Below are 26,685 nucleotides of genomic sequence, written 5' to 3'. Positions count from 1 at the left end.
ATTAGAGAAGACAAAATGTGTCTAGAATCGCTCCTGCTATTCAGCATCCTCATTCTACATCTTCCGAGATCAATCAGAGAGCAAGCGAAGGCCTCAAGGACCACAGCAGGCCTGCACCTACACCACACCACAGGGACGACACAGGCAGAGCTCCTGCCAGCTGGAGGATTTCTCTCTTTTCAAATAACTTCAGGATTAGCAGTGGGTGTAACAACATTTCTGATCTATCCCTAACTCCAAGCCTTGCCATAGCTTTTCTCTCTCTCTCTCTCTCTTCTCTCTCTCTCTCTCCACACACACACACACACACACTGGGGATTGATCCAAAAGGCTTCACATTGAGCTAAATCTCCAGCCCTTTTTAATTTTTTTATTTTGAAATAGGGTCCTACTGAATCACTAAGTTGTCCAGGCTGGGCTTGAACTGCAATGTTCCTGCTCAGCTTCCCAGAGTGCTGGAATTACAGGTATGTGCCACCATGCTTAACTTACCATCTCTTTTCTTCCTCTTTTCTTTCCCTTCTTTTTTTCCTTCCTTTCTTCTTTCCTCTTTTTTGAGTTATTGACTTAAATTTTTGATTCACATGTAATAATGATACATATTTATGGGGGATAGTGTGCTATTTCAATACATGCACACAGTGATTGATCAAATCAGGGTAGTTAGTATTATAATCTCCTTACTATTTCTTTATTTTTGGAGTCTTTGAGTTCCTTTCTTTTAGATCTTCATCAAATACATGATCAGTTATTGCAAACTATGATCACCCCACCGTGCTGTGGAACACTGAGAACCTTAACTCCTTCTTTCCAACATGTTTTGCTACCCAGTATTACCAGAAGTTAGAAAAGGATCCTGGGGGGAATACAGGGAGCTTGGATACTGACTACCAGAGTTTTTTTGACATTTGTGCTTATAAGGGACATTGCTAAGTCCAATCATTGGACTGAATAGCTTCTGAATGAATTCTGTCATTCCTTATCATGTCATTGCTCTTTAAGTAAGGGGATTATCTTTTCATACTGCACAATCACAGGTAAGAACAAAACCACACCTGCTAGAATTCCCTAGAAATGAAGAGAGCTCAGGCAACAGAGCTTCAAAATCACAGGGGCCTGTGAGGAGCAACACTCCATCACTGGGAAAATCCCCCATCTCTTAGAATAACACAGTTTCACAATGGAACCAAATTTTGGAAATTATTTTAAAAGATTCCTTTCTAGGAAAGAAGGGAAAGGAAAAATTATGAGAAAAGAAAAAAAAATGGAAACCAAGTCTACGTAAATAGGGAAGGGTGGAGGGGGTGAAGGGCGCACAGGGAATGGGGAAAAAGTAAGAACCAAGATGCATCATGTACAAGTACAAGCACCCAGTGATAAATGTAAAGGTATTGTATACCTAACATGTACCAATAAAAGAACTTAAGCAAAAAAAAAAAGATTCCTTCCTAATGTCAATATCCACATTTTTAAAGACCACGGCTATTCCATTCTCTTTTCCTCTATCACGTCTTCATTTTCCTTTACAACACATGCATCCTTTTCTACAACGGACACGAACCAGAGAGAAGGACAAGCACGCACAAAGGTGGTTTTTGCTGGACTGTGTTCTTTTTTCCAGGCACTTCCACACTCCCCTCAGGTTGTCACGTGGCCAGGCGAAGGGTGGGCAGGCCCTCGTGGGTGGGTGGGAGGTCGCAGACCTCCCCAGCACCCGGGAAACAGCCCAGCCGTGCCCAAGGGGGTGTGCCCGGCCTGATACCAACTCCTCCAGAGTGGAGCCCCGACAAAGCTCTCAGCTTGAACAGATCCAAGAGGACAGAAGCTGTGATGCTGTCTCCAAATGGCTTCTAGACCTGGGGTGGCCGAGGAGGATCCCCAAGGTGCCGAAGACCCTTGAAGCCCTGAGCTCACAGACAGGCATAAGCGAAGAAAATAAGTGGCTTTTAATGTCCCAAGCGCCTTCCAAGGAAGGCGAAGGAGCTGAGCCACAGGCCCCTTTGCTCCTGCAGCCCCTTGCTGGGGTCTGAGCAGGACAGGCTGGCCTGGAACAGAGCCTGGGAAGTGAGGCTGGGCACAGTGGGGTCACTCACCCTGTGCAGCATGAGAAGACCTCGGAGAGGATGCTGAGCCAGGGGATTACGGAGGCGGAGGCGGCGAAAGGGTGCAGGGCCAAGACCAGCGCTAGTGAGAGGCTGTCAGGCTGCAGGTGCCCTGGGGCGGAGCAGGCAGGGCAGTGTCCCGAGGGACCATCAAGGGACTTGTAAGAGGAAGAGCAGGCCTGGGGCTCAGGAGAAAGCCTGTGCCGAGCATTTGCAAGACCCTGGGGTCTATCCCAGCACAGAAGCGGGGGAGGGAGAGGGAAGGAGGGGGAGGGAGAGGGAGGGAGAGGGAGGGAGAGAGAGCGCGTGCTTCTGGGACAGGAGGTCCTCCTTCACTCACTCCCGGTTTTCCATCTTGTGGACGACACACGCATGCCACGTGAGAGGGCGTCTGCTGGCACCCGGGACAGGTACACTTCAAACATGAGTGGATGTGCAGCAGAACAGGCACCCAGGGAGGCTCCAGCACACCCCCCAGCCCCGGCAGCCCCGGAGTCCTGCGCCTGCCCGACAGGGGCGTCCTCACTGATACTCGAATGGCGAGGCTGCTGTGTGGATGTGCATTTTCCTGGAAAAGGATCAAAAGCTTTTTATCCACTTTTCAAAAAGAGTAACAGCTCCAGTAAGCTACAAGTCACCGTGTTACAGACTTCTACTTTGTAAATGATTTAAAAATTTTTTTTTGAGTTCACTTAACCAGGATGGAAAACACTGTAAAATCAAAATCAAGTGGAAAGAGAGTGAACCAGGAGCTGAGAAACTCAACCCCTGGCTCAGCCACTAAGGAGCTGGGCTACGGAGCAGCTCCCTCCCTGCATGAGAGTGGGAATAATTATCCTTATTTTTACCTCATACAGCTGTAATGAGGAGCAAATAAAATAACAGACGTTCCGTGCACTCTCTACAGTACATGGTGCAACGCAGTACAGGATATTATTAGATCTAACCTGGCATTAGATTTGCTAATCTAATACCAGAATAGTAAGCACAAAAATGAACTCAGTGAAAATATTTTTACAATTCAATCATGGATAGTAACCTCTTTTCCTGCCATAATAAGCAATGGTGTTCTGCTTTAAATACCATTTTTCTTATACTCCTAACCTCTGAGGTCTCCCTGTATTCTGGACTCATGTTACACCTTGTGTGACTTTTTAGACCTATTGTCTGCTCCGTAATTAAGCACATCAGATTTGTGCAGAAGCAAAAGAGGTTTTGCTTGATTTTTGTCTGCATGGCAATGGTGGTGACATTTGATCTTATACAGGGATTAAGTCATGCATGGGTAGAGCCCAAAGGTAGAAACAGCTCCAAAAAAACAACCAGCCTCGCTGGTCCCTACCACATCCAGAAATTCAGGCCCTTCTGCTACAGTTATAATTTGTAGTCTGTCTGGCACTGAGAATTCTAACTGCAGGCTCTGTGGTTTAAATAAAATGTATCTACAGCAGCTTGGAGCCCTGTTTTAAAATGTTCCATGTTATTTTAGTTCAAGGACAAGCTTTTAAAATTAAAAGAAAACTTTGGGTTTTAATTAGAGATTAAGAGTGAAAGTTGTTTTAAAGGAATGCTAGTATTGAGACCCACCCCAACGCTGGAGAAAGCATTTGAATTTTTTAAATTAATTCTCCTCTTAAAGAAACAATCTTCATTGACATAGGAAGATCAAACTCCAGAGTGTGCATATTTGCATGTGCACACACACACACACAGAAAGACATTTTTGTGGTTTTCAAACTATGATAGTCATAGTTCATCCACTCGGAATTATATTTTCCAGTGATTTCAGTCACATTTTAGATGCAGGACGCAGTATTTTAACAAGCGTTACTGCAGATACAGTGACAGACCTAAGACGAGGCAACTGATATTGCCTCTACCCAATGGATACTGCTGGTGCACCTTAAATGTAAGAAAAGCCTGATATCTCAACAATCTTACAAAACACAAGGGTTGAGGTATGCTGTTCACACAAAAGGATTCACTAGAGAATTCTTTTAGAACACCCAGTGTCTGCGTGCCCTTTAAACTCGATTCTATTTAAGCCTTACTTTATGGAATGTATCTATTCTGAGAATCAAAACACGCTTTATATATTTTCTGTGGACTTGTAAAGCACATGAAGCAGAAGGTGAATCTCTAAGCAGGGCAGCGAGTGAAGACACAGACCCAAGGCTCCCAGCAACCTGCTTCCTCCCCTGCCCTCAGTACCCTGGGGCCATAGGGAGGAATCCGACCGCAGTCCTATTTCCTCAACAGACTTGCTGTGCTCTACAAGGAACCCCTTCCTCTCATAAGGAGCTCGTCAGCCTCGTTCCACACCATCTCTTCAGCACACTTTGGACTCTACAGCTCTCAGGAGAGTTGTGATAGCAGATACTTTCATTCCTCTGGCTACTCTGTTATGTCCCCAGATTCCCACCCCTCTCTACAAAGATGCTCTTGGGCTCCCTGTGTGATTCTAAGGCTAGAATGCCATGGGGTTGTCCCACAGAGAGGTTCAGTCCTAAAGGCAGCTCTGCAGCCTCAGATGCCCTCGGCGGGGCTCCGAAGGAAACCATCAGGAAGGCAAAGGAGAGGTGGAATACATTCCAGGCTGAAGGCACTTACCAAACAAGCTACATGGCTGATCCTAACTTTCCGGAAAACTGAAAGGATTCAGTTGCTCAGAGTAGCAAAGGAGTATCCCTGAGAACTCTCTCACACACTCAGTTCCTTGCAGATTTTATTCTGCTTTCCTGTTCCTGTGGGAAATGAGGAAAACAGTGGTACCTACTTCCGGGGCGGTAAGAGGGCTGAGCCAATGCATGCCGGATGCATACCCCAGAGCTGGAGACTCTGTCATTACCACGCCCTCCTGTGAGTCTCCAGACAGTGATTTGAGCTTGACACTGAGTCAAGCTCAACCATTAACTCTGGAGGGTCTGACGGAGGGCCTGGGTGAGGGGCTGAAGGCTCTTTTGTAGGCAGAAGAAAAGGAGCCAGAAGGTAGAAGACTTACAAAAGGAGGTGGAAAGATCTCACACAGATGAACTACCATGTTTGTAACCTTTTTCAGATCTGAGCTGAAATCCGACTCTGCAACATTACAGCTTACAAGGGCTCACAGAAAAACATGGTAAGTGTTTAAATTTCTAAAATTTATTACAGTAACAGACATACTGCCATCAATTCCCCACCAGATAGCCTCGCTCGCTTCTGACATACTCACCCATCATTCTTGTCAGTTTCTGAAGCACTTCTGGAAGTCCCCTTTTGTGAGTGTCCTTATAAAGTGTGCTAAAAAACGCAGCGACTGCTGCTGCCAGGTGCCATCCAATGGAAAGGCAGGCTCGTAAAAACATGATGCTGTGTCCTCATCTGCCTTGTTCACTGGATCTGGCACCGTGTGACATCTGGCTCTTCCCCCAAGTCAAAATGACCATGGAAGGTGAACATTTTGCATTGATGCAGGGCATCAAGGCAAGCACACAGTGCAACTAAAGACACTCATGGAAGAGCACTTCCCGAACTGCTTCAGAAAGTGGCGAGAAGAATGGGAAAAGTGTGTTTGGAGTGCAGAGGAGTATTTTGAGGGGCACTGTCTAACGGCAACATGTGTTTTACTGTAATTTTAAAATTTAAACACATACCATATTTTTCAATCAGACCTTGTGCACGGGCAAGTTCTGCTGCCTAAATCTTCTCTATCATCTTCAAAATAAACATACACAGTAATATATACATCAGGGAGTTATTATGAGGACTAAACAAAATATAACTCATAAAATGGCGTGATGCCAGGCATGTAATAATGATGTGGAAGACAGTAGATTTATGACCACATACAGCAAAGAGATGCTACATCCCTCATCCGCCCAGCCCACTCAGCAACACTCCTCCCACTACTGCCAACCATCCGGCCAGCTACCTTGGGGACCGCACTGTTGGCCTGATGCTCACCTGCATGCTAAGATGCCTGCTTCATGCTATAGAACACATGTAACCTTAAGGAAAGCAAGATAAATCAAGAATAGAGAGAAAATATATATATATATATGTGTGTGTGTGTGTGTGTGTGTGTGTGTGTGTACGTGTGTCTTTTGTACTCATATATAAATTTCAACTTAATTAGATAAGGTTTTATTGCACATCTTTTTTGTTCTTTTTTTTTGGTACTGGAGATCAAACTCTGGACCTTGTACTTGCGAGGCAGGCGATGGCACCACTGAGCATAATCCCCGGCCCTAGATAGGGTTTTATATTATTCAGCCTGTAGATTACCCATACCAACAGCATTTAAAACACTATGTCTTCTATCTCTTAAAATTATCACATTAATGATAATGTTTACTGCATAATAACTTGAGGATGAATGCACAAAGCCTTACACATGTCCCCTTGCTACATGATCTATGCTGGGGCGGGCAGAATTTTGCCCCCAACTCATGCCTCTGGGACTCCGTCTGTGAACATGTTATGTTCCGTATGAAAAGTAAGTTCAGAGATGTCACTCAGGTGATCAATCAGCTGACCTTAAAATTGGAAGATTATTCAACATTATAGAGGTGGCCTCTGTGTAATTACAAGAAGACTTAAACGCAGAGCTTTGTCCTGGTTAATGGCAGAGCCGGGTGTGGGGTGGGTGTGGGCTGCTTGGAAAGTGCAAAGGGCTGGAAGAGAAGCTGAGAGACCAGGAACTGGGGGTCCCAGCCCCACAACCATGAGGAGAGGACGATACCAGTGGCCTGAATAAGCTTGTAAGTGGTTTCTTTCCTGGTACCGTTAAGAGTCCAGGGTGATGGACGCTTTGATATTGGCCTCACGATACGCTGAACATCATCAGCTGCATCAGACTTGACTTACAGAACTGTGACACAAACTGTAAAGTGTGTGATAACTTGTCATGCAGTAAGAGAAAACACAGGTATGCAAAGTGTCCTTTGATTTGTAACTGTAGTCATGAGAGTTAGGAACTTGATATTGTTAATTTAAAAAAATAGCATATTCCTAACTATTGCACACAAGCTATTCCTTCCTGGAAATGTATGTGCCATGATCTCAAACTGGCCTTCTGATATCTCCCCTGTTCTTCTTAATGCAGGAGATTCATCTAACATCTTAGAGTAAGTACTTAGAAATGCTGCTGGCCATCTGCATAACCAACAAAAGGTGTACAGATGTTTCATTGGAAAAGCAAACCTTTAGGATAAACTAAGTCCTGAAACTACAAAACTACTAGAAGAAAACATAAGGAAAAAGATCCATGACATTAGTCAAAGCAGTGATTTACTATATATGACCCCAAATGCACAGATGATAGAAGAAAAAAGAAAAAGACAAACAGGATTGCATGCATCAAACTAAAAGGCCTCTCTCTGCACAACAGAGGAAACAACAGAGCAACACAGTGAAGAGATAAAACACAAATTAGGAGAATATATTTTTCATCATGTATCAGGTAACAGGCTAATGTCTAAAATATACAAGAAATTCAGAAATAAGACAAATAACCTTATTAAGAATAGGAAAAGAGCTTCATAGACATTTCTCAAATGACAGACATACAGCCAATAGATACATGACAAATGCTCAGCATCTCTAGTTATAAGATAAATGCAAATTAAAAACACAATGAGAGATCACTTCATACTTGTTAGCTTGGCCACTGTCAAAAAGATGAACGATGACGGCTAACAATCAGGAAAAGGGAACACCCGCATGCCATTGGCTATTTATTACTATAATAAAGTAAGTTTTTATAGCCATTATGGAAAACATTAGGAAAGTCCCTCAAAAAAACTAAAAATAGAATTCTACTATCCAGCAAACCCATTATTGGGTATACACCCAAAGAAACTGACTATAATTAATAATAATGTATTGTATATGTCAAATACTGTAAGAGAAGCTTTAAGAGAAGATTTTAAATGTTTTTGCCATCACGAAATGGTATCTGAGGTGATAGACATGCTTGCTAAGCTCACATAGTCATTCCACGACGTATGTATGTATCAAAACGTCACATGTACCATGTATATATAAAATTATATATATAATTATTTGTCAATTAAAAATAAAATGAAAAATAAACCTCTCAAATCCCATATTCCCAAGGAAAGCCTCATGAAAGGGGAAGCTGTAATCATCAGCTAAGAATTACAACTGGCTATTTGCTGTTCATGCCCTCTTCCCAATGGCCAAATCAACTAGTGGTGATGTGTAAAATCCCTGATTTTAGTACTTCAAAGGATGTACCAAAGCATGAGGTACAGAATCCAGAGAAAGACCCACTCCTCCTACCAGAGACAATGACAATAAAGTCACTGTAAGGAAAGGACTCTAGAAATGTTAAAAATAAAAGTTTTTGGGTCTTGGAAAAATCTTGGGAACAGTGGCCTATTTAAGACATATCACTATGTAAGCAGCACAAATTCTAGATGTTGACAAAGATGGACAATCACACTTATTCCTGAAGTGAGAGGGAAAAAAAAATCACAGAAAAATATTCTGTGCTCACTGTGCCACTTTCCAGAGACACGGAAGTATTGTGAAATATTCAGCCAACTCTCTCATAGTCACAAACCAGGAGAGAATCTGAACAGGAATGCCCTGAGCAAAGACAACATACTTTATTGTTAAAAGGGGGAAAGTGTCTAAATAGAGGAAGAAGGAGGGAAAGGAGAAGGAGGAGGAGGAAGAAGAGGAGGAGGAAAAGATGGAAAGGTGTTAGAGGAAAGCAAAGATACTTTACCATTTTCATGATAAATCAAACATACAAATTTTAATAGTACTTTGTTAACATAATGTTTTTCAAACATGTGAATCCTTTCTCTCCCGTGGTGTTTTTTCATGTATGATTTTAATTGACTACATCTGGAGCACTACCTAAAAATTACTAAAGTAACCCGAGTACAAAAGGGTAAAAAAACAATATGGGCATACAATATTTAATGCTCCATTAATTGATAATTTTCCTTGAAGAAAAGATTGGCAAAAAGGAGTGGAATTCCTAGCTCCTTGTTTTTACTTAAAAATTCCCAACAGTGCTCACTCAAACAAAGAACTTAAGTTTTCCACTGGAAAGACAAAAAGAAAAGTTCCTAGCAGGCCCTGCCACATGCTTAGCTACAGAGTAAAATAGTATCCATTTGGATCCAAGTCACATTTCAAAAGCACTGGATTTATTAGGTGCACAACTGCCAAGTAATACTATATCATTTTATTGTAATTACAGGTATTTTTACTTAATTAAATTGCATTTAGATCTTTATTTCAGGCAGTGTAGATTAGGAAATTTTTTCTATAATGTCTTGTTTATGCAGATGAAACCTATCAGGAATTCTGTAAGAGTTCCAACTGTTCCATTCTTCAGTTACTCTGTACTTATTATTCCTTGACATTCGGAATCTGCATAATTTTGAATGTGTATAAATTCTCAATGAAAACTACTGGAAACTAAGAAAATATCTCTTGTGATAAAACTATTGATAGAAGTCTATATTACAAAGTTCCCCTCTAAGATAGTACACTTAATAAGCTTGACTCCTTTCTCCCTCAAAAATCTCATTAAAATTATAGAAAGTGAATATAAACTCGGATGTGTGCCTACAGTACTCAAAAACAATACAGGTCATCACTGCCAAAGCATAAAAGTTGAGAAATTCATGAAAGATAGAATACATATGGCATCACGTTGGTGGGGAAATGTAAACAGAGCACCACAACTCAAATCATGTGGTCGTCAAAACTGAGGCCAAGCCTGAGCGGGTTCTCCCAGCAGCGCACAGAGGACATTCTCGTCAGAATTTCAGTCAGAGAATCAGGGGGCCATGAAGGGAGTCTTGAAAGTCCCAGTTAAAGAACAGCCATCAGAAACTCGAGGCCATGGATTTACTGCCTTGCTGAGTTCATAGAGAATTTTCTAAATCATCCAGCTACAAATGTTCTTTCAACAAAATGGGGGGTCTGGGCCTGTTTAAAGAGGAATCCTAGCAAAGGTTTATAAGCCGTAACAAGTACAATGGTGCTGAGGGTAAAACTCAGTGGGTTCCAACCTCAGCACTAAAAAACAGATTCAGAGTAGAGATTCAGGTAACTTCTGATCTGTAAAGGGGCTATAGCTGCCATGAAAAAGGAGTGATAAATGATGTTAGTTTTCCTTCACTGTGACAAAATACCTGACATACACAACTTAAAGGGGGTAAAGATTTATTTTTGGCTTATGGTTTCAGAGGTTATAGTTCATAGTCCATCAGTTCTGCTGTTTGGGGCCTTTGGCAAGGCAGACCATCATGGCAGAGGGGGTGTGGCAAAGCAATGCTGCTCACTTGCTGGTGTCCAAGAAGCCAAACAAAAGAGACGGGAAGGGAAAAATGAAAAAGAGAGAGACGGGAAGGGACCAGGGTCTCACCCCCAATGCCACACCCCCAATGACCTAACTTTCTCCCGCGTGCAGGGCCCCACCTTCTACAGGTTCCACCCCTCCCAGTAGTGCCACAGGCTGTTGCTCCAGCCTTTACTACATGGGCCTCTGAGGGCCATTGCTGAGTCAATCTATAGCAGAAGATAAAAAGAAGACATTCTTGAAGAATAAAAATAAGCCACCAAAATTAGAAGGAAAACTACAACAGGAAGGGGATTAATACAGACAGGGGAAAGCTGAAGCCTAGCATACTGGTACTTAGGTGAAGAAACTATCCAGAACATAAAGAGGATGAAAAATACAAAAGGAAGGGTAGAGAAGTAAGGAATCTCAGGCCAAATCATCTCACAGGCGAAGATCTTTTCAAACTCTCAAGATGATCAAAAGAGCTAACCTTTACTTGATTTAAAAATTTCCAGAATGGAAAAGGATGAAATGTTTTCTAGTTTATGTCACAAAAGTAGTATAATTCTAATACTAGAACTGTACAAGAAGGCCATTAGGAAAATGAAGAAATTATAGACAAATCTCACTTGAGTTTTGATGTGAAACTACTAAATAAAATGCTTGTAAATTGAACCCAGGAAAATATTAAAAGAATGATGTATTGTGATGGAATAAAATTCTTCCCAAAAATTCAATGACAGTTAAACATTAGGAAATTTACCTTAAAAATAACTACATAAATTTTTTTTTCTTTTGTACCGGGGATCGAACTCCAGTCCTTGTGCTTGCGCAGCAGGCGGCAAAACCCCTGAGCTAAATCCCCGGCCCACTACATAAACATTTTTAAAAGGAGGACTTGAAGATGGCCTTAAAAATTGAGAAAACAGCATTTTATAAATTCAATAACTGTTCAATTGTTTCTGTGTGTGTATTTTTCTGGTGGGGTGGAATTTCCTTTACTATTTTAGGAATAAAAGGAGAACACCTTAAATTGATGATTCCCTTGTCCCTTATGATAATCAGAAACTTTCTGAAAAAATATACTTAATGATAAAATATAAGAATTCCCTTTAATATTTGCTATCATTGGTATTAGCCAATGATATTCTATAGAATTTCACCAATATGATGCTCTAACTACAAGGAGAAAGGACGGTAAAGCAAAAATGAGGATAAAGTTATTAAAAATTACTATCTAGTAAAGTTACACTTGTGTACTTTGATAATCCAACCAGACAACCCAATAGGTTTTCTGTATATCAATGATAGCTATAATATATAATTGGCAATAAATTGTCCAAAAGAAATAGTAAGAATAACAAATAAAATTCCTAATAATTAACTTAATGAGAAACATACAGGCTCCACGTAAAGAAAAATATAAAAACTTACTGAGTGTCATGAAAAACAACCAAAACACACATCCCTCAGTGGAAGGACTCGATATAACAAAGACAAAAATATTCCCCAAGTAATATTCATTGCTAATATTCCAACTAATATTCAATGCAATTCTGACTTAATTTCCAACAAGTTTTATCTTAATATGGAACTTGTCAAACTTATTTGAAAGTTCAACAGGAAAATTAAATTCAAGAGCCTAGATGAGACTATTTGGAAAAGAAATAAAAGTAGACACAACCTGCCATAAGTCAAAATGTAAAATATAGCCATGAAAATAGAATACTTCTAATACAAGAATTTTTTAAGTTTGATGGAATACAAGAGTCTAGAAATGGATATTCATATAACAGAATTTAGTATATAATAAAGGTAGCATTTCAAATCAATAAAGAAAGGTTTAAAAAAGTGTTCCATTATGTTGGGGCAACTGGCTTTCCACTTGGAAAAAAACAGAAGTCTGACAATTACATCACGTAATTTACAAAAGTAAATTGTAGGTAGGTTATAAGTATTTAGTACACATTAAAATAATAAAAATATCAGAAAAAGGTAGAAACATCCTTCTTCATGTCGGGATACATCTTCCTAAAAATGACACACAACATACCATACACAATGGCAGACTTAACCCTAATACACCCCCTTCCCTGGGCAGAGGGTCCCGTGCCTGCTACCACTGCCAAGTTCCCCAGTGCTCCTTCAAGATGCTCCTGCCCCATTGCTTGAAACCAAGTTCTGTTTGTAACAGAGATGATATGACAAATTTATCGTCAGAGGAGTAAGGTCCTTACAGATTATCTTGCCATGCACCTTAATTTTATAGCCAAAAGAAAGGAGGCCCTGCTTAACAAGGGGACTTGCCTTAGAACACAATCCCAACTGGTAGCAGATCTGGCTGAATGCACAGCTCTTTATTTCTAAGGCATCACTCTCTGTTTTTTCCACGTTCGAATTTCCTGGGGCCTAATCTACACATGGGTCATTTCATGCCAGGTAAGGAGGCTAACTGCACAGAAAATTTGAGCCCAGCAAAGCCATTTTCCAAACCACAGCTGAAGCAACAGGAATTTAACTATCTTCAAAATATAGATTAAAGCTGCAATGTTTCAACAGCATTTCTTTGGATCTTCTGTATGATCATCATAAAAGCAGCTGAGGGGCAGTTAGGTTTCAGGACAGCACAGACAGCGCATAGGCCTCTCAGTTCTTTTCTGAGCTTCCTTACTTAGCATCTCACCAAGTCTGTGTGTGTGTTGGGGGTGCAGACTAGGACTGGTATTTGGGGGTTAGTAGTATGTCATGAAATCATAAAATTGAGCTTTTTTTATATTTTCCTAATGAGAGGAAAGTTATTGTAACTATAAACTAAATTTTACTGCTTCAATCATAGTAACTGTGAAACAGTCCTCAAATACCTTTCAAGATAGTTGAGAATTACTATTCCAGAGGATTTATGTTTCTGCTTTTCTGGGCACATGTGAACAACAACCAAAAAAACATATTGCCCAAAAAAATTCTGAAAAAAAAGTACACTGGTTAGGTAAACTCAAGGTTCCATGAGCTATGAGAAAATCTGAACTGGTACCATATTTCTCCAAAGGCCTAAAGTAAAGGAACCCAGGAGATACAGTAACAACTAAAACAAGACAATTGCACTGACAAAGTTCTGAAAAAGCTCCTCCATCCAGCTCAAGAGAAAATTACAGGAGAATTTAACAGCTCAAAAGAAAATCATAGGGGAAAAAAAGCAGAGCAAGAATTAGCACAGTCAAAAACACAGTAAGAGAACATGGGAAACAACAGTATCAGTCAGCCTTGGTCAAAGGCCTTGAGGATGCACAAACAATTGAGATAACACAATCTTCTAGCTTTCTGCAAGGCCAACATCAAGGCAAAGGCACTTGGCACCAAAGGCACAACTGCTGGCCGGGATTTTATGCTCAGAAATGTAAGACCCAGTAACATTTAAGGAATTCTTGTGCTTGCCAGCTGGCCAACCTCTCACCTTGAAGCCATGTGACAAATGACCCTAAATACCACTTTGCCTTTTAATGCATCTGTTGTCTAAATCAGTGTTGAAACTGAAGGACAGCCTCTGAATCTTGGCCCTTAGCAAAAGGGTACATTTTCGTGTCATAATGACAGTCTTGGCAGAATGGGGCATTCTCACTGCAAATGTCTCTGCCATACCGAGATCCGTCCGCCATAACCTGAGTCTGGCTTTACTGAAGGCACAGTCAGTTCCCTACACACAGGCAGCTATGTGAAAACTTAAAGAGCAAAGTGTTTCTTGGAAATCTCACTTTATGAACGGTTGTCTCTCACCACCTTTCAGAGTTTTAAAAGCTTTCATTTTTCATTTGAGTTGTTTTTCCATTTTAGTTTTATATTACCCAAATAGTCCTCTCTGAATCAGCACTATAAAAAACTTTACTCTTTATTTAAATGAAAAGTGATTAAAGGCAAAATTTATTTTGTGAGCATATTGTTTCTGTCAAAGATGTACATCTTAAACACTGTAAGAAGAATGAAGGTGCACTCTATGTACATGTACCGACTCCTCACAATGAATGCAATTCATTATGTACCTTAAACATGTACAACTGAAAAAAGGAAAGATTTATAAAGAAGAGAAAAATGCTCCCCAAATCACTGGGCAAACAGGCAGCTTTTTTTTTTTTTTGGCTTGAATTCTTTTATTGGTACATTTTAGGCATACAATACGTTTACATTTATCTTTGGGTGCTTGCACCTGTACATGATGGATCTTGGTTCTTATCTTTTCCCTATTCCCTGTGTGCCCTTCACCCCCTCCACCCTTCCCTATTTACAAAGACTTCGTTTCCATTTTTTTTCCTTTTCTCATAATGTTTCCTTTCCTTTCTTTCCTTTCCCCATCTCCTCCTCCCACCACCCCTACCCCTTTGGACCTTTTCCTTATTTTAAAGTATCAATTATTAGTTATTAATCCTTTTAGTCCTTATTACACTGTTTCTCACACTAGAGAAACTATTTGTTATTTACACATGTGTGTCCTGTTTATTTCACTTAAGAGTATGGCCTCAATATGCATCCATTTAGCTATAAATGTCTCTAGTTTCTCGTTCTTTATGGCTGAGTAGTACTCCATTTTATAAAAAAAACCACATCTTCTTTATCCAGTTTCCAGTTGATGGGCACTTGGGCTGTTTCCAAGCTGTAGCTATTACAAACTGTGAACAAGCAGCTTTTAACCCTATCTGCAGTCTAGCCCTCTGGACAATGCATCTAGGCCTCAATGACAATAGTTAAGGCACTGTGAATAAGCGAAGGGCAAACTTCGTTTGTTTTCCAACCTGAGGGGACCAATTCTACACCTGAAGTGCACACCCCCCGCCCCAGCACTTCAGGTATCCCACCCTGCTCCACCCTACTGCACTGGGGGGTAACAGTTCATGATTCACTTTTCTGACTGTGAAGACCCGACACTGTTGGAAGCAGATGAGGGTGTGGCTGGTAAAGGCGAGAACTTAGCCATCTCCCTCAAACCACCTTTCAATTGGGTTGTTACCATCACTCAACTTGTTTCTGACCACTTCCTGGAAATGACTTCAGTGTCTCCAGAGATGTACTGGTCAGAGGGAAGATACCACTGCTCATTTTCAAAAGCTTCTCTGTTTTCTCAACTATGTTCAATTCCTGCTACTCTAACACACACACTCATGCCACAGACCTTTGACTGCTAGTATTTGCTATTAGGTATCTTCGCCATCCATTCCTTTTTCCTTTAATAACCAAAGGACGATCCCTAGGCATCATGTGTGGTTGTCACAATCTTGTGTTAGGACCTTTCCATAGTAGTCATTAAAAGAAACTTTTAGAAATGTTCACACATCTTTCCCAAGTTCTCGAAAGTTCAATATTAATGATGTAAATATTTTTAAAGTAAACGCCGCTTAATTACCTGCAACTGCCAAAAGCAATTAAGACTTGCTATAGCAAGGATCAGATTCATTTTTCCAAGCAATGGAGCAATACGTACATAAAAAGAATTTTCAGTGCCTACTATAGTAAATAAAACAATTTCCCAACTTGCAAAATAAGGGATTGAGCCGAAAAAATTTTTTTAAAAATTGACTTCTGGACTTGCAAAAGTCCCTGATTATTTACCTCTTTAGTGCAATGAAATTGAAAGAGATTAGGTACCAGAGCTGTCAAAGAGGAAAGGGTAAAAAAGCTCATTATACAGCCACTATTTAAACATGCCATCCTTCATTTCAACTGAAATCCAGGAAAAAAACTCAAATTTTACGAAAGAAATTAGGCAGAGTAAACAAGTTTATTATTACCTCTTCTTATTCCTCAAAACTCACAATTATAAATGATATCATTTGTCATAAAAAACAAGAGCACAAGCATCCAAAGTTTAAAAGGACCCAAATTCTGGGCTGGAAGAAAACACATATTTATCCTGAGTGAAAAAATTTGTTACATCAACAAGGCAAATTTTGACACAGAAAAATACTTGTTTAATTTTAGAAACAAAATAGAGAGGCAGAAGGGAAAAACTAACTGCAGCTGAGAGAGAGAAAGAAGACTGCTTCCATACCATATTCATTAAATAGAATGTCTTGTTATTTTCACAAACAATAAATTTTTTTGACATCTTTTTCAGTCTCAGGCTACAGAAGTGTCAATGGATCTTATTTGTTCTCATCAGAGTTTATAAACCTAACTGGACTTAGTAGGAGTTATGCAATTATATTTTTTATATATAGAAGGAGGGGAAAAAAGACCCTTTTATGCCAGCCTGAGTGTGGCTTGAATTTTTATGACTTATTTAGAAGCCCCAGGGAATGAAAAATTCTCTTAATGGAAACACTGACACAGTCTTAAATACGTACACTGACCTCAACAAGCACACGGTCTATGTAGGAAACTGCACCAGGATGCGACTGACCCTTTCAGCAAGTTTGAAATACACCAAGTTTCAGAACATCAATTACAATGTATTTGCTGATAAATGCCAATAGAAGAGTAAAGCCAAAACCAGAGACTTCCTCTTCAGAACCAAAGTCTCACACTGGTAAACATGTTTTTAATAGGAAAATACACAAAACGCATGGGATCTTTATTGTTACATGTGGAAGAGAGAGAAAATGTAACATTTCCACATGCACTTTCTCCTATTTTGAGATGTGATTAAAAATAAGTTTTTCTCCCTGCTGGTGGTGATGTAAACCGGGGCCTCTCACATTCTAGCCGAGTGCTCTACCACTGAGCTACACCCGGCCCAAAACAGTTGCTCTTAAAAGTCAAAGCTCTGTCTCAGAGTTCTTGTCAACCTTAAAAAGGAAGACAGCAGAAAAGTTTGAACCTTCTGAACCTTGCTTCGTTTAGTCTCACCTACGAGTCTGTGCACCAGGTAGAGACAAACAATGGTTAAGATAAACATCAGCGCTTGGTCCATCTGCTATACTTTTCATTCTTCAGTGGATTTTCTTTAGACCAGCTAACCTTTTCTCTTTATCATCCATACATTTTCCTGGAAGTCGCTCTTTTACTTAAGATCATTTTATACAATTTTTATGTTTCACTTATCTCATAATCATTTCAAGATTCATTTTAATCTTTAACTCCTTTTTTAAATCTTGCATTTTCCTTCTTCTAAAGAAATTCTTTTTAACCAATTTAAACTTAGTTAGGAATCTGCTCTTCCTCTTGTCATGTGGACAGATGCAGACCAACACACACCTATGTACACGAAATGTCTTTTGTGATTTAAAGAGCAGACAAAATCATTAAAACACTAACTCATTCAGATAAGAGACATTTACGGAGCAAATTGGGAAAGGCATGGTATTAAGTGCTAGGGGGCCTATAAAATTAAATTAATACAACACCATTTCAGGCGCTTTTAATACATAGACGGCGGTGGAAATTGGTACCAAAGGGAGAGACAGGATGTGGCTGCATTTCACACAACAATTTCTCTACATTCAGACAAACATGAAATCATTGCTGCCATCGTTCTTAGATACTGCAATATAAAAGAACAGAAACACCTGCCTCAAACACAGCCATCAGAAGTCTGTACATTTTCTAAACTGAGCCACCACATCCTTTCAATTTGTTTGCAAACCATGTTGTCAGCATCTTCATTTTGTCTTTTTCAGGCTCTCACAAGGCACCAAATAACATGGGAAACTGGATAAAAGCCACCCCCTAAAGAGCCAGCAAGTTGCTCATGCTGCTAATATTTGTCCTGCTCATGTGTGTGAATGCACACGTGTGTTAGTCTGCCATTAATCTCTCAGTTCTTCACAGTGAGTAGAACACTAGTGCAATTCCAAATAAATTCTGCAAGTGAATCTATAAAGAAAATGTAATTTTCAAATGTCAAATTAGTTTGAATTTCAGAAATAATCCATGTAAATAAATAAGCCACGCAAATCCATGTGCTTCACCATCAACATCACTGTCAAAAATATATTAAGAATCCACAGTACTCAGAACAACGTTTTGGTTTTTATGATTCTACAGTAACCCCCCACACACACACACACTCAGAGGGCAACATTTCTATAAATTTCCTTTAAAAGATTATTGGCTTGAAATAAGTAATTAAGGAAGTTCTCATTTTCAAAGGCTAGCAGATAGGCATACTTAGTTCTCTATCCAAGGAGGCAGGGGTAAGTCAAGATTGTGGTTAACTCGAAGGGTACTAAATTGAATGGTGGCATAGCACGTAAGAAGTTCTAGGAGAGGAAGGGAAAGAGGGAGCAAAGGTTAATGCGGGATGATGCAAGTATGTTATATACATGCATGAATATGCTGAAACCAAGCCCAGTATGCTATAGCGAAAGAAAAGAAAGAAAGAAAGAAAGAACGAGAGAGAGAGAGAAAGAAAGAAAGAAAGAAAAAGAGAGACAGACTAAGAGGATGGAGCACAGAGAAGATCGTTTCTTACAATACATCCCCAAAGCAGTGTTCAATATTCTAGGTTTAGAAGAGCAGCATATTCTTTATTTTTAAAATTGGTACTCGAATTTCTGCTATCTGGAAATTTCACTGGTGTGGAATACCTCATTCCCAGACAGCATTTGATAGGTGAGTTACAAGACAAGAAACTGAATCATCTCGCAAGTACCCGCTAAACGTCACCAGCTACAGCGCTCGCAGAGGGTTTTATTATTTTCTGCTGGAGTGTATCAACAGTCCTTTGCCTGCCAGCAAAAGAATGCCTGCAATCATCCAAGTGGTGGAGCATGCACAGAAAATAACAGAACAAAATGGGAACACAGATAAGAAAAAAGCATCCGAAGACTTACTGGTCAAGAAAATCCAAAAGAGAACCTGAGAATGTCTGAGCCTACACCGTCCTGGACGCAGCCCCTCCTAACTGCCATGGGTTTCTCTGAGAGCTCTGTCCCCCGAGAGAGAGTGTGTCTGTCCAAAGAAACTGCTGTAAGCTGAGGTGAAAGCCCAGGCTGATCCAACGGTTTGCTGAACCCCCGAGCATGCCTGGACTTTACTGCAGATATCAGTTTAAATATCGGAATGTGCAGGACCAGAAGAAAAAAGACCATCTTCTCCCTCTCAGGGTCATCATTAACCAATAAAAAGGGTTTAGAGGTGGCAGCTGATCCTTGTCATCCTCCCAAATACTTCCTACTTCCTCTTTTTCAGCCCGAATGGATCCCACCTACTGAAGTGGCCTAAGTAAATGGCTTCTTTTTTCTCTCAATCAAAATCGTCATTTCTTCAAGGATATTCACTTCTATCAAGCAGGGGGAAGCTAAGCTGACTAATTCACACTAACACAGAAGCCAGCCCAACCTGTCTGCCCGCATGCTTTGGCTACACCAGATGTGTCCAATTAAGACAGTTTAACAGGATGAAATGTAAACAGCCAGGCTCTCTTGAGCAGGTTGCAGTCATGAATCACACACTGGCAGCAGGGATCAGAGAGTAGCTGTTTGAATGTCCTAGTCATTTAGAAGCTATGCAAACCATGGTAAGGACTTGTCCCCACGTGTGGTAAGCCGGGGAGGGGACGCCCACAGTTCATCCCAAGGCTTGCCTGACTTTCCCTTTATCATGCTTCTTAGAACCCTCTCTCCCCACCTCCTTAGGGTAGGAAATCTAACAGGCTCGATTCTGCAGCTAACATCAAACTCTAATTCCATGTAGACAAGGCTGTGGTGAGGATGTGCTCTGGAAGATGGCATGGAAGATACCCGCAGGAGAACCTGAGGACCCGTCCCTTTACCCTGACACCTAAGATCCATTCGGGTACCTGGACCTCAGTTTGTAATGGGAATTCACTTCATTAAACATCTGAAAATGATTATGCGTTAAGCTAACATGTTGAAAATGGACTGCGATATTAATTTGCTAATACCACTCAATGAACAGAGTTCTTGAACATTACTCACTTGTATTTAGAAGTGATGACTTTAATAATTCTGATCAATTCCAACAGTGCAACTTCTGCAGTCAGAAGTGTTTCAACCAATATTTACCGAGCGCCTACTATGCCCCGGCACAATGCCAAATTTGCTAATTCCAAGAAATAATATCTACATAAAATCACTAAAAACATGTATCTGCTTTGATGAAATCTAATAACACACCTTACAATTCATAAAGCACCTCCCTCCTGTGATTAAGAATGGATGGACTAAAATTCAGTGACCCATTACCTTCTATACACCAACTTTCATTTGGCTCTTTGACCCCTTATGTTTATTAAAATGGATCATGATAGCAATTCTTATAAAAAATGGGAGGCAAAATTCCTCAGAAAATTAACCATCAATTGTACTTATATGTGTTCTTGGAAAAAAAATGTGCAAGTTAAAATATGTGTATTACTACAGCAAGACGGGCCAGGGGTGAGTTACTAGCGGATATAAGAAAATTCTATTTAGGTGAGGAAAGAAAGACACCACCAGATGGAACTGAAGGAATTCAGGATAAGCTTGTGTGCCAAAGAAAACCACAGCAAGTGGTTTCAGAAAGTATTTCTTGAATCCCCGTCCTGTTATTTGTGCCTGTACTGAGTTAGCCTACTACAAAGTACTGTCACTCAGCCTCCCAGCAAATGGCCATGTACTGTTGGGTCTGATCACCGTCAAAGACTTCAGTCTTTCTTAATTCTCCAACCATAAAAATAAAAATAAAAATTTGGTTTGTTCTTTAAAGCTCACAAGTATACATGAAAAACTGGATGTTCGCATGTCTAGGTTACTTTCTCATTGGTTGCATAACTTTTGAAAAGTAGGCTTTAAAATAGAACTTGGCAAATGAATAGTCCTTAATATGGAGCAAGTGCATTTGGAATGCATTCATAAAAATAAACAGCCAAGATATTAATTTTAGGAAGCATTAACTACAGGCATGCTATTCCTTCTCAACTTTTTATATTTTGTCACTTTAGAAAAGAGCATGCATTTTCAGAAGATTCACCAGGTAAGTTTCATAGGAATATTAACTTGTTTTCACTGGGCAATATAAAGGAATTTCCAAAGTATGTGACTTGATGCAGCCATTGGTTTTTAATTTTTTAAGAAAAATTTACTATTTTTAAATAACTAGTTAGCAATTAACTATCCCATTAAAATAAATTTCATTTTTTTTCCAAAAGCCTTTCCAGTCTTTATTGTTAGTTTATGCTCATTTGCATTGTCATATCTACATTTAGTGTTTTCAAAATTTTGAATTGTTTTTCACGTATTACTATATTATAAATATTTTTCATGTTATTTCATACAGAGTATCATTAGTATCTTAATTTGGTTTGGGGTTAAAATAACATTTACATTTTTAAAAACTGACAAACTTCCCATGATTTTACATGTTCCAGAAAAATGTATAAACATAGAAATTATTTCTTCAAAATTTGGAGAAAAAAAAAAAAAGCCAATGGATCTATCAAGTTAGATGCTTTGGGAAGTGGATTTACAAAAAAATTCTGAATTTTTCCTAAGTTGTTAGTCATTTAAAATTTTTCTTACTTACAAATTTATAATTTAATTTGTGTGATTGATAACAATTCACTTCATATACACAGTGAGACACATTATATTGTCAAACTACTGTATTGTGTATAATACTCTATAATTTTTTAAAGTATCAATTATAGATTGACTGTTTTGCCATTTCTAACTTTAATTCTGATGGTTTTTGTGTATTTTATTATTGCTTTCAAAGAGTCAGCTTTTGATTTATTTTTCAACTACTTTACCTTTCAAAATTTATTTTCTTTTTTTCCCCAGCTATTTGTATCTGAATGACTTGATTTCTTTTCCCTTCTCTGAAAATAAACATTCATAAAGCTATGAATTCCCTGCAAGCTCTGCCTTGGTCATATTAGTTAGATGTTAATATATAGCTTCTTTATGTTCATTATTGGCTAAATGGGCTTTTACTTGTACTTCTTCCTAAACCCAATTATTACAAGACTGCTGGGTATCTCTGAGTGCTTGGGGATGTCTGTGTTGTTGGAAATGGAGGAATACACAGAAAGCAAGGCTGACTTAAGGATATACTCATACCTTCATTGAGTCTTCAAAGGTCATATATCTTGTACACACTTGAAAATGAAATTTGTGGCTACATAATCTAAAAGGCATATTCAGCAGACCAAATTTGGCTTCTTTCTTAAAGCCCTATTGTTCATATACCAAGCTGCTCGATATCATGAGGATTAAACTCAGTAACAGCTATGTAGCATCTCTAGCACTGAGCATGGCGTAACTAAGTAAACGCAGGGTGGTACAGGTATAATCACAACCATCTGCTAGTAGCGATGCTCCTCCTACTTCTAGCTACTCTCTTCAACTGGAAAAGAGCAACTTCAGAGTTCTTAGTCTGGCTTTTCTTATCTGTGATTTAATGTGGCTGGACTGGACGCTTTCTGAAGTTGTTTTCAGATCTGACATTAAAGCTCATTTGCTGGCAGCTCTCAGGATTCAGATTCTATCCACACCAGATGTAGGGCACATGTATCCCTTGTTCCAAAACAACATGCTCAAATGCTCTGTCAGAGCAAATCTCTCTGGGAACTGAAGTCAAGATAGAAAATGTTACCAAACATGCTACTCCATCTGAATGTTTTGGACAGGTAGAAACTGATTCATTATTTCTGGAATGAAAGTAAAAATTTCAAAGCTATTTATCAACCCTACTCGGGCTTTCCAGGAATAAAAGTAAAATTTCCAAAGCTGTTGAAGCCAGACCTATACCTTTCCCTTCACAAAAAAACCTGGCACACTGCCACCTGCCTCGAAAGCACAAGGTCCCGAGTTCGATCCCCATACCAAAAAAAAAAAAAAATTGGCACTCGTTTTCATTTGTGTTTATTTCCATCACTATTAGAAATCAAAGCATGTAAAAGAAAAGACAGAATATAAAGTAATGTAAGTATTTCCATGACTGGCTATAATCCAGTGCTTTCCTGTATTATAAGTTATTCATAAAGGGCACTAGACATGTATACCTCCTCTGAATATCATTAGCATTCAGATTAAAAATTATCAGTAAGAATAAAGAATTTTACCCTTATTATTTAAATCGAAATGTTCTCATCTGTAAGCCCATTACCTATAACCGAAAAATCAATTAAAAACAAAACTGAATTATACGTATGAGTAATTAAGCCTTCATAGTGTCAAAATAAACCCCTCTGCTGCAGTTTTAGTTCTCTTTTACCGCCGATATCACAGTAATTACAGGGAAACCAGAAGCTCACCTGTGCGATAGACAAAGTTGCCTTCGGTTTCTGACGACGAGGGAGACACCAGTTCCTCCTCAAATTCATTGGAGCTAAAAGATCCCGAGTGGTTTCTTTGCCTTGTTTTCCCCATCATGGCAGTGCCTGTGGCCATGACATGCGTCAAAGAGTCGTTAAGGTAACGGTTCAGCAAGCTGCTCTTGTATTTGGGGGGTGATACGTAGTCCTCGCCGGCCCGAGACTCGGCTTTGATGACTGCACTCTCACTTTTGATCACAGGATGATGCACTGGACTATTATAGCCCCCTTCACCCATGTGCGGTCTCGGAGGGTTTTCTCCATCTATGAAGAATACAAACCATGTGTAAAATCGTCTTGGATAGGTGAGATTCAGTTTTAGGCAAAGGCAGGCAGGCATCTGTATAATCTCTCCTCTGGTATTTAAATTTTCATGAATTTCACAGAAAATGTGATTGCAACACACAATAAATCTATACACAAGAAGAAGCGGCCATAATTCTGTCGGTCATCGACAGTACTATCCAAATAAAGTTACTCCAAGCAGTAACAACGAGCTGCTATGGCACCATCCTACTTTGTAGGGTCAGTCTCCCAAACGGTCACTGAGGTGAATTTCTTACTACAGAGGCCAAGCAAAAGGAAGCACAATGAAAATTCTGAACAAACCTTCGGAACAGGAATCGTCGCTGCTCACACTGAGCCTCTCAGCATTCCCTTGTACGTATTTGTTGTACAACTTTATTCTCAAAGCCCAGCTCAAATCGGGCTGCCGGACCGTGTTCTTAAGCCGACGTCTCGCATTAGCAAACCAATTTGACACCTAAAACAGTAGTAGTTTCCCATTAACAAAACACAAAAGCATGACTTATTCTGTATTTGCTTTCTTACAAAGGATCCAAGCCTCTAACAGCATCTTTCGTCACTAGACATCTTCACGACACAGGAGTACCGGATGTTCATGTCCGATCGTTGCTTCAACAGTGCTGAGCACATGACACAAACAGCTCTTTCTAAATGCTGAGAATAACAAAACCAAAGAGGCCTTGCCATCAAAAAATTTTTAGTCTTAACTGAACGGCACCTATGTGCTTAAGAAACATGACTTCAGCTTATAGCAGGGTTTTCTTCGGCATTTTTCCCTCCTTTACTCCTCTATTCCATCTGACTGTTTTCCTTGCTAAGACATCTAGCAAGAGACTGAGATGAGAAAAAGAATGTGAAAAATGGCAGACAGGCTTGGAAGCCGAATGAGGCCAGGCTTGGTGGCACACACCTGTGCTCTCAGCTACGGAGGAGGCTAAGGGCCAGAAGTTAGATCAGCCTGGACAATATAGCTAGATCCCATCTCAAAAAATAAAAAACCAAAAAAGGGATATAAGAATCTAAAGGAACACAGGGTTATTTTCCAATGAGACTCAAGTCTTCACAAGGAATTAAGCTAGTAAAAGAAGGCAGGCTGGAGTGTGTCAGGTGGAGTGGATAGGAAGTACGTTCCCGGTAAAGATGAACGAGGAGCAAAAATGAAAGTCAAAATTCACAGGCATGGCAGGGGTGAGCAAGAGGGAAGAATTAAAGACGATCTTGAGCTGTCAAGGCTTTGCAACCAAGAGAAAGACAGCACCATTCTGAGAAAGTACAACTCTTTAGAGTAAATGATGTGGTTGGCTTGGGGGAGTGTGTGATTTGAGGTGCTGGAAAAGCATATGGATGAGCTATCCAGCAAGAAATAAAAATGACAGCTGGAACTTCAAGGGGAAGAAGATCCGATTTGAGAAGCACAAGTGTGCAGATGACAGCAGAAGTCATGAGCAGGCAGAAGAGGCGGGTCAAGATGTGGAAACCAGCAGCAGAAAGGAGGACAGCAAAAGGCCCAGAGTTGGAGCTGAGAGGCGGAAGGGGGAAGAGCCAAAGAGCCTCCAGCTGTAAGCGAAAGTCAACTGCTTCTTAAGCACTCAGGTGAAGGCAAAGCAATGGACACCTCAAATTAAAGAAAAATTACTTCACTTTTTTTGTGAGGTGCCACTGGGTTTCCAGGGCTGAAAATGAACTTGAGATTTCTTCTAAAATCTCAGGATCTTACCAGTATGTAGATTTTTTAAAAAATCTCTGAGAAGAAAAATGCTTTTAAAAGAATGAAACATAGGAAGAGATTCAAGTCTTTCTGTCGGTTTGTTCCAGAACACGACCCCATATTACTAGATGGTTTGTGTGGCAAAGGTTTCACTGGCAGTTTCTGTTTTCTTTTTCTTTTTGTTACACTATAATACACAATTTTACACATTGCTCAAGCCCTAATTTTTGGATGAAACTGTGGTAAGTTCTATTTTAAGAAAAGCAAAATGGTATTTTGTTCTCCCGATCCCCATGATTAACACACGATAGTTCTTCCACATAAATTCAATATTCAGTGTGTTCTGCATCACCTCCTTCTGCCTCAGCCATGATAACTGTCCTTTCGCATTTATGTGGAGTGATGTGACATCTCATTATGGCACTTCAGAAGTCTCGGTCATCGCCAGCTTCACTTTTTGTCAAGCTGAACTACCATCACCATGATTTAGGCTGACTTCATGTGCTCAGTCTTTTCACGCTGCCAAGACAACTTCTGGAACTATTTGTTCAACAAATGTATACACTGAGTAGCTATTCTATGTGAGTCACAGTATTAAGTGCCAGGACTGACTAAACTTGGTCCCCTGCAGCCCAGATGGACCGCAGTGAGGAGTCGTGATTACCCTGGATACAGAGGTGGCACGTCACCATGGAAACACAAACCATTGGTCCTTTTCCTCACATTCTAAACCTGCCTCTGATGCTCTAGCTCACTGCCAACATTTTCACCCAATCCTCCTCTAGGAATTTTATAACACTCTTCCAACTTCCCTATCTTCCATTCTCTTCTCCGGCATAAATCTGTTTTAAAATTTTTTATTTTTACGAGTACATGTTTGCAGTAATAATAATTACATTCATCGTCAACAACCATCACGGGTCTCAAGTGTTCACGGTCATTTTGACTTCATCACTTCACTTCTTCAAATCCTCACTGATATCCTGTTATCCTAACTGTGGTACAGTGGCAGGAGACTTGG

General features: G+C 39.9%; 1 protein-coding gene across 5 annotated transcripts in view; it reads right to left on the bottom strand.

Annotated features, from left to right (window-relative positions):
- Positions 1 to 26,685, bottom strand: part of Mkx (mohawk homeobox) — a 62,197-nt gene that overhangs the window by 27,122 nt on the left and 8,390 nt on the right. For all 5 annotated transcript variants that reach the window (XM_021242013.2, XM_004861836.3, XM_004861837.3 and 2 more), the window contains 2 exons: positions 24,260 to 24,413; positions 23,591 to 23,914 (listed from right to left, as the gene is read on the bottom strand). In XM_021242013.2, coding sequence (XP_021097672.1) covers positions 23,591 to 23,914; positions 24,260 to 24,413 — 478 coding nt within the window. The remainder of the gene's footprint in view (positions 1 to 23,590; positions 23,915 to 24,259; positions 24,414 to 26,685) is intronic.

Source organism: Heterocephalus glaber, unplaced genomic scaffold (assembly GCF_053883595.1).
Source record: "Heterocephalus glaber isolate CG9 unplaced genomic scaffold, H.glaber_assembly_v1.0 deba00000738, whole genome shotgun sequence".
Classification (NCBI taxonomy): domain Eukaryota; kingdom Metazoa; phylum Chordata; class Mammalia; order Rodentia; family Bathyergidae; genus Heterocephalus; species Heterocephalus glaber.
Note: the sequence above shows the minus strand (reverse complement) of the source record. Positions and strands in the feature narration are given on the sequence as shown.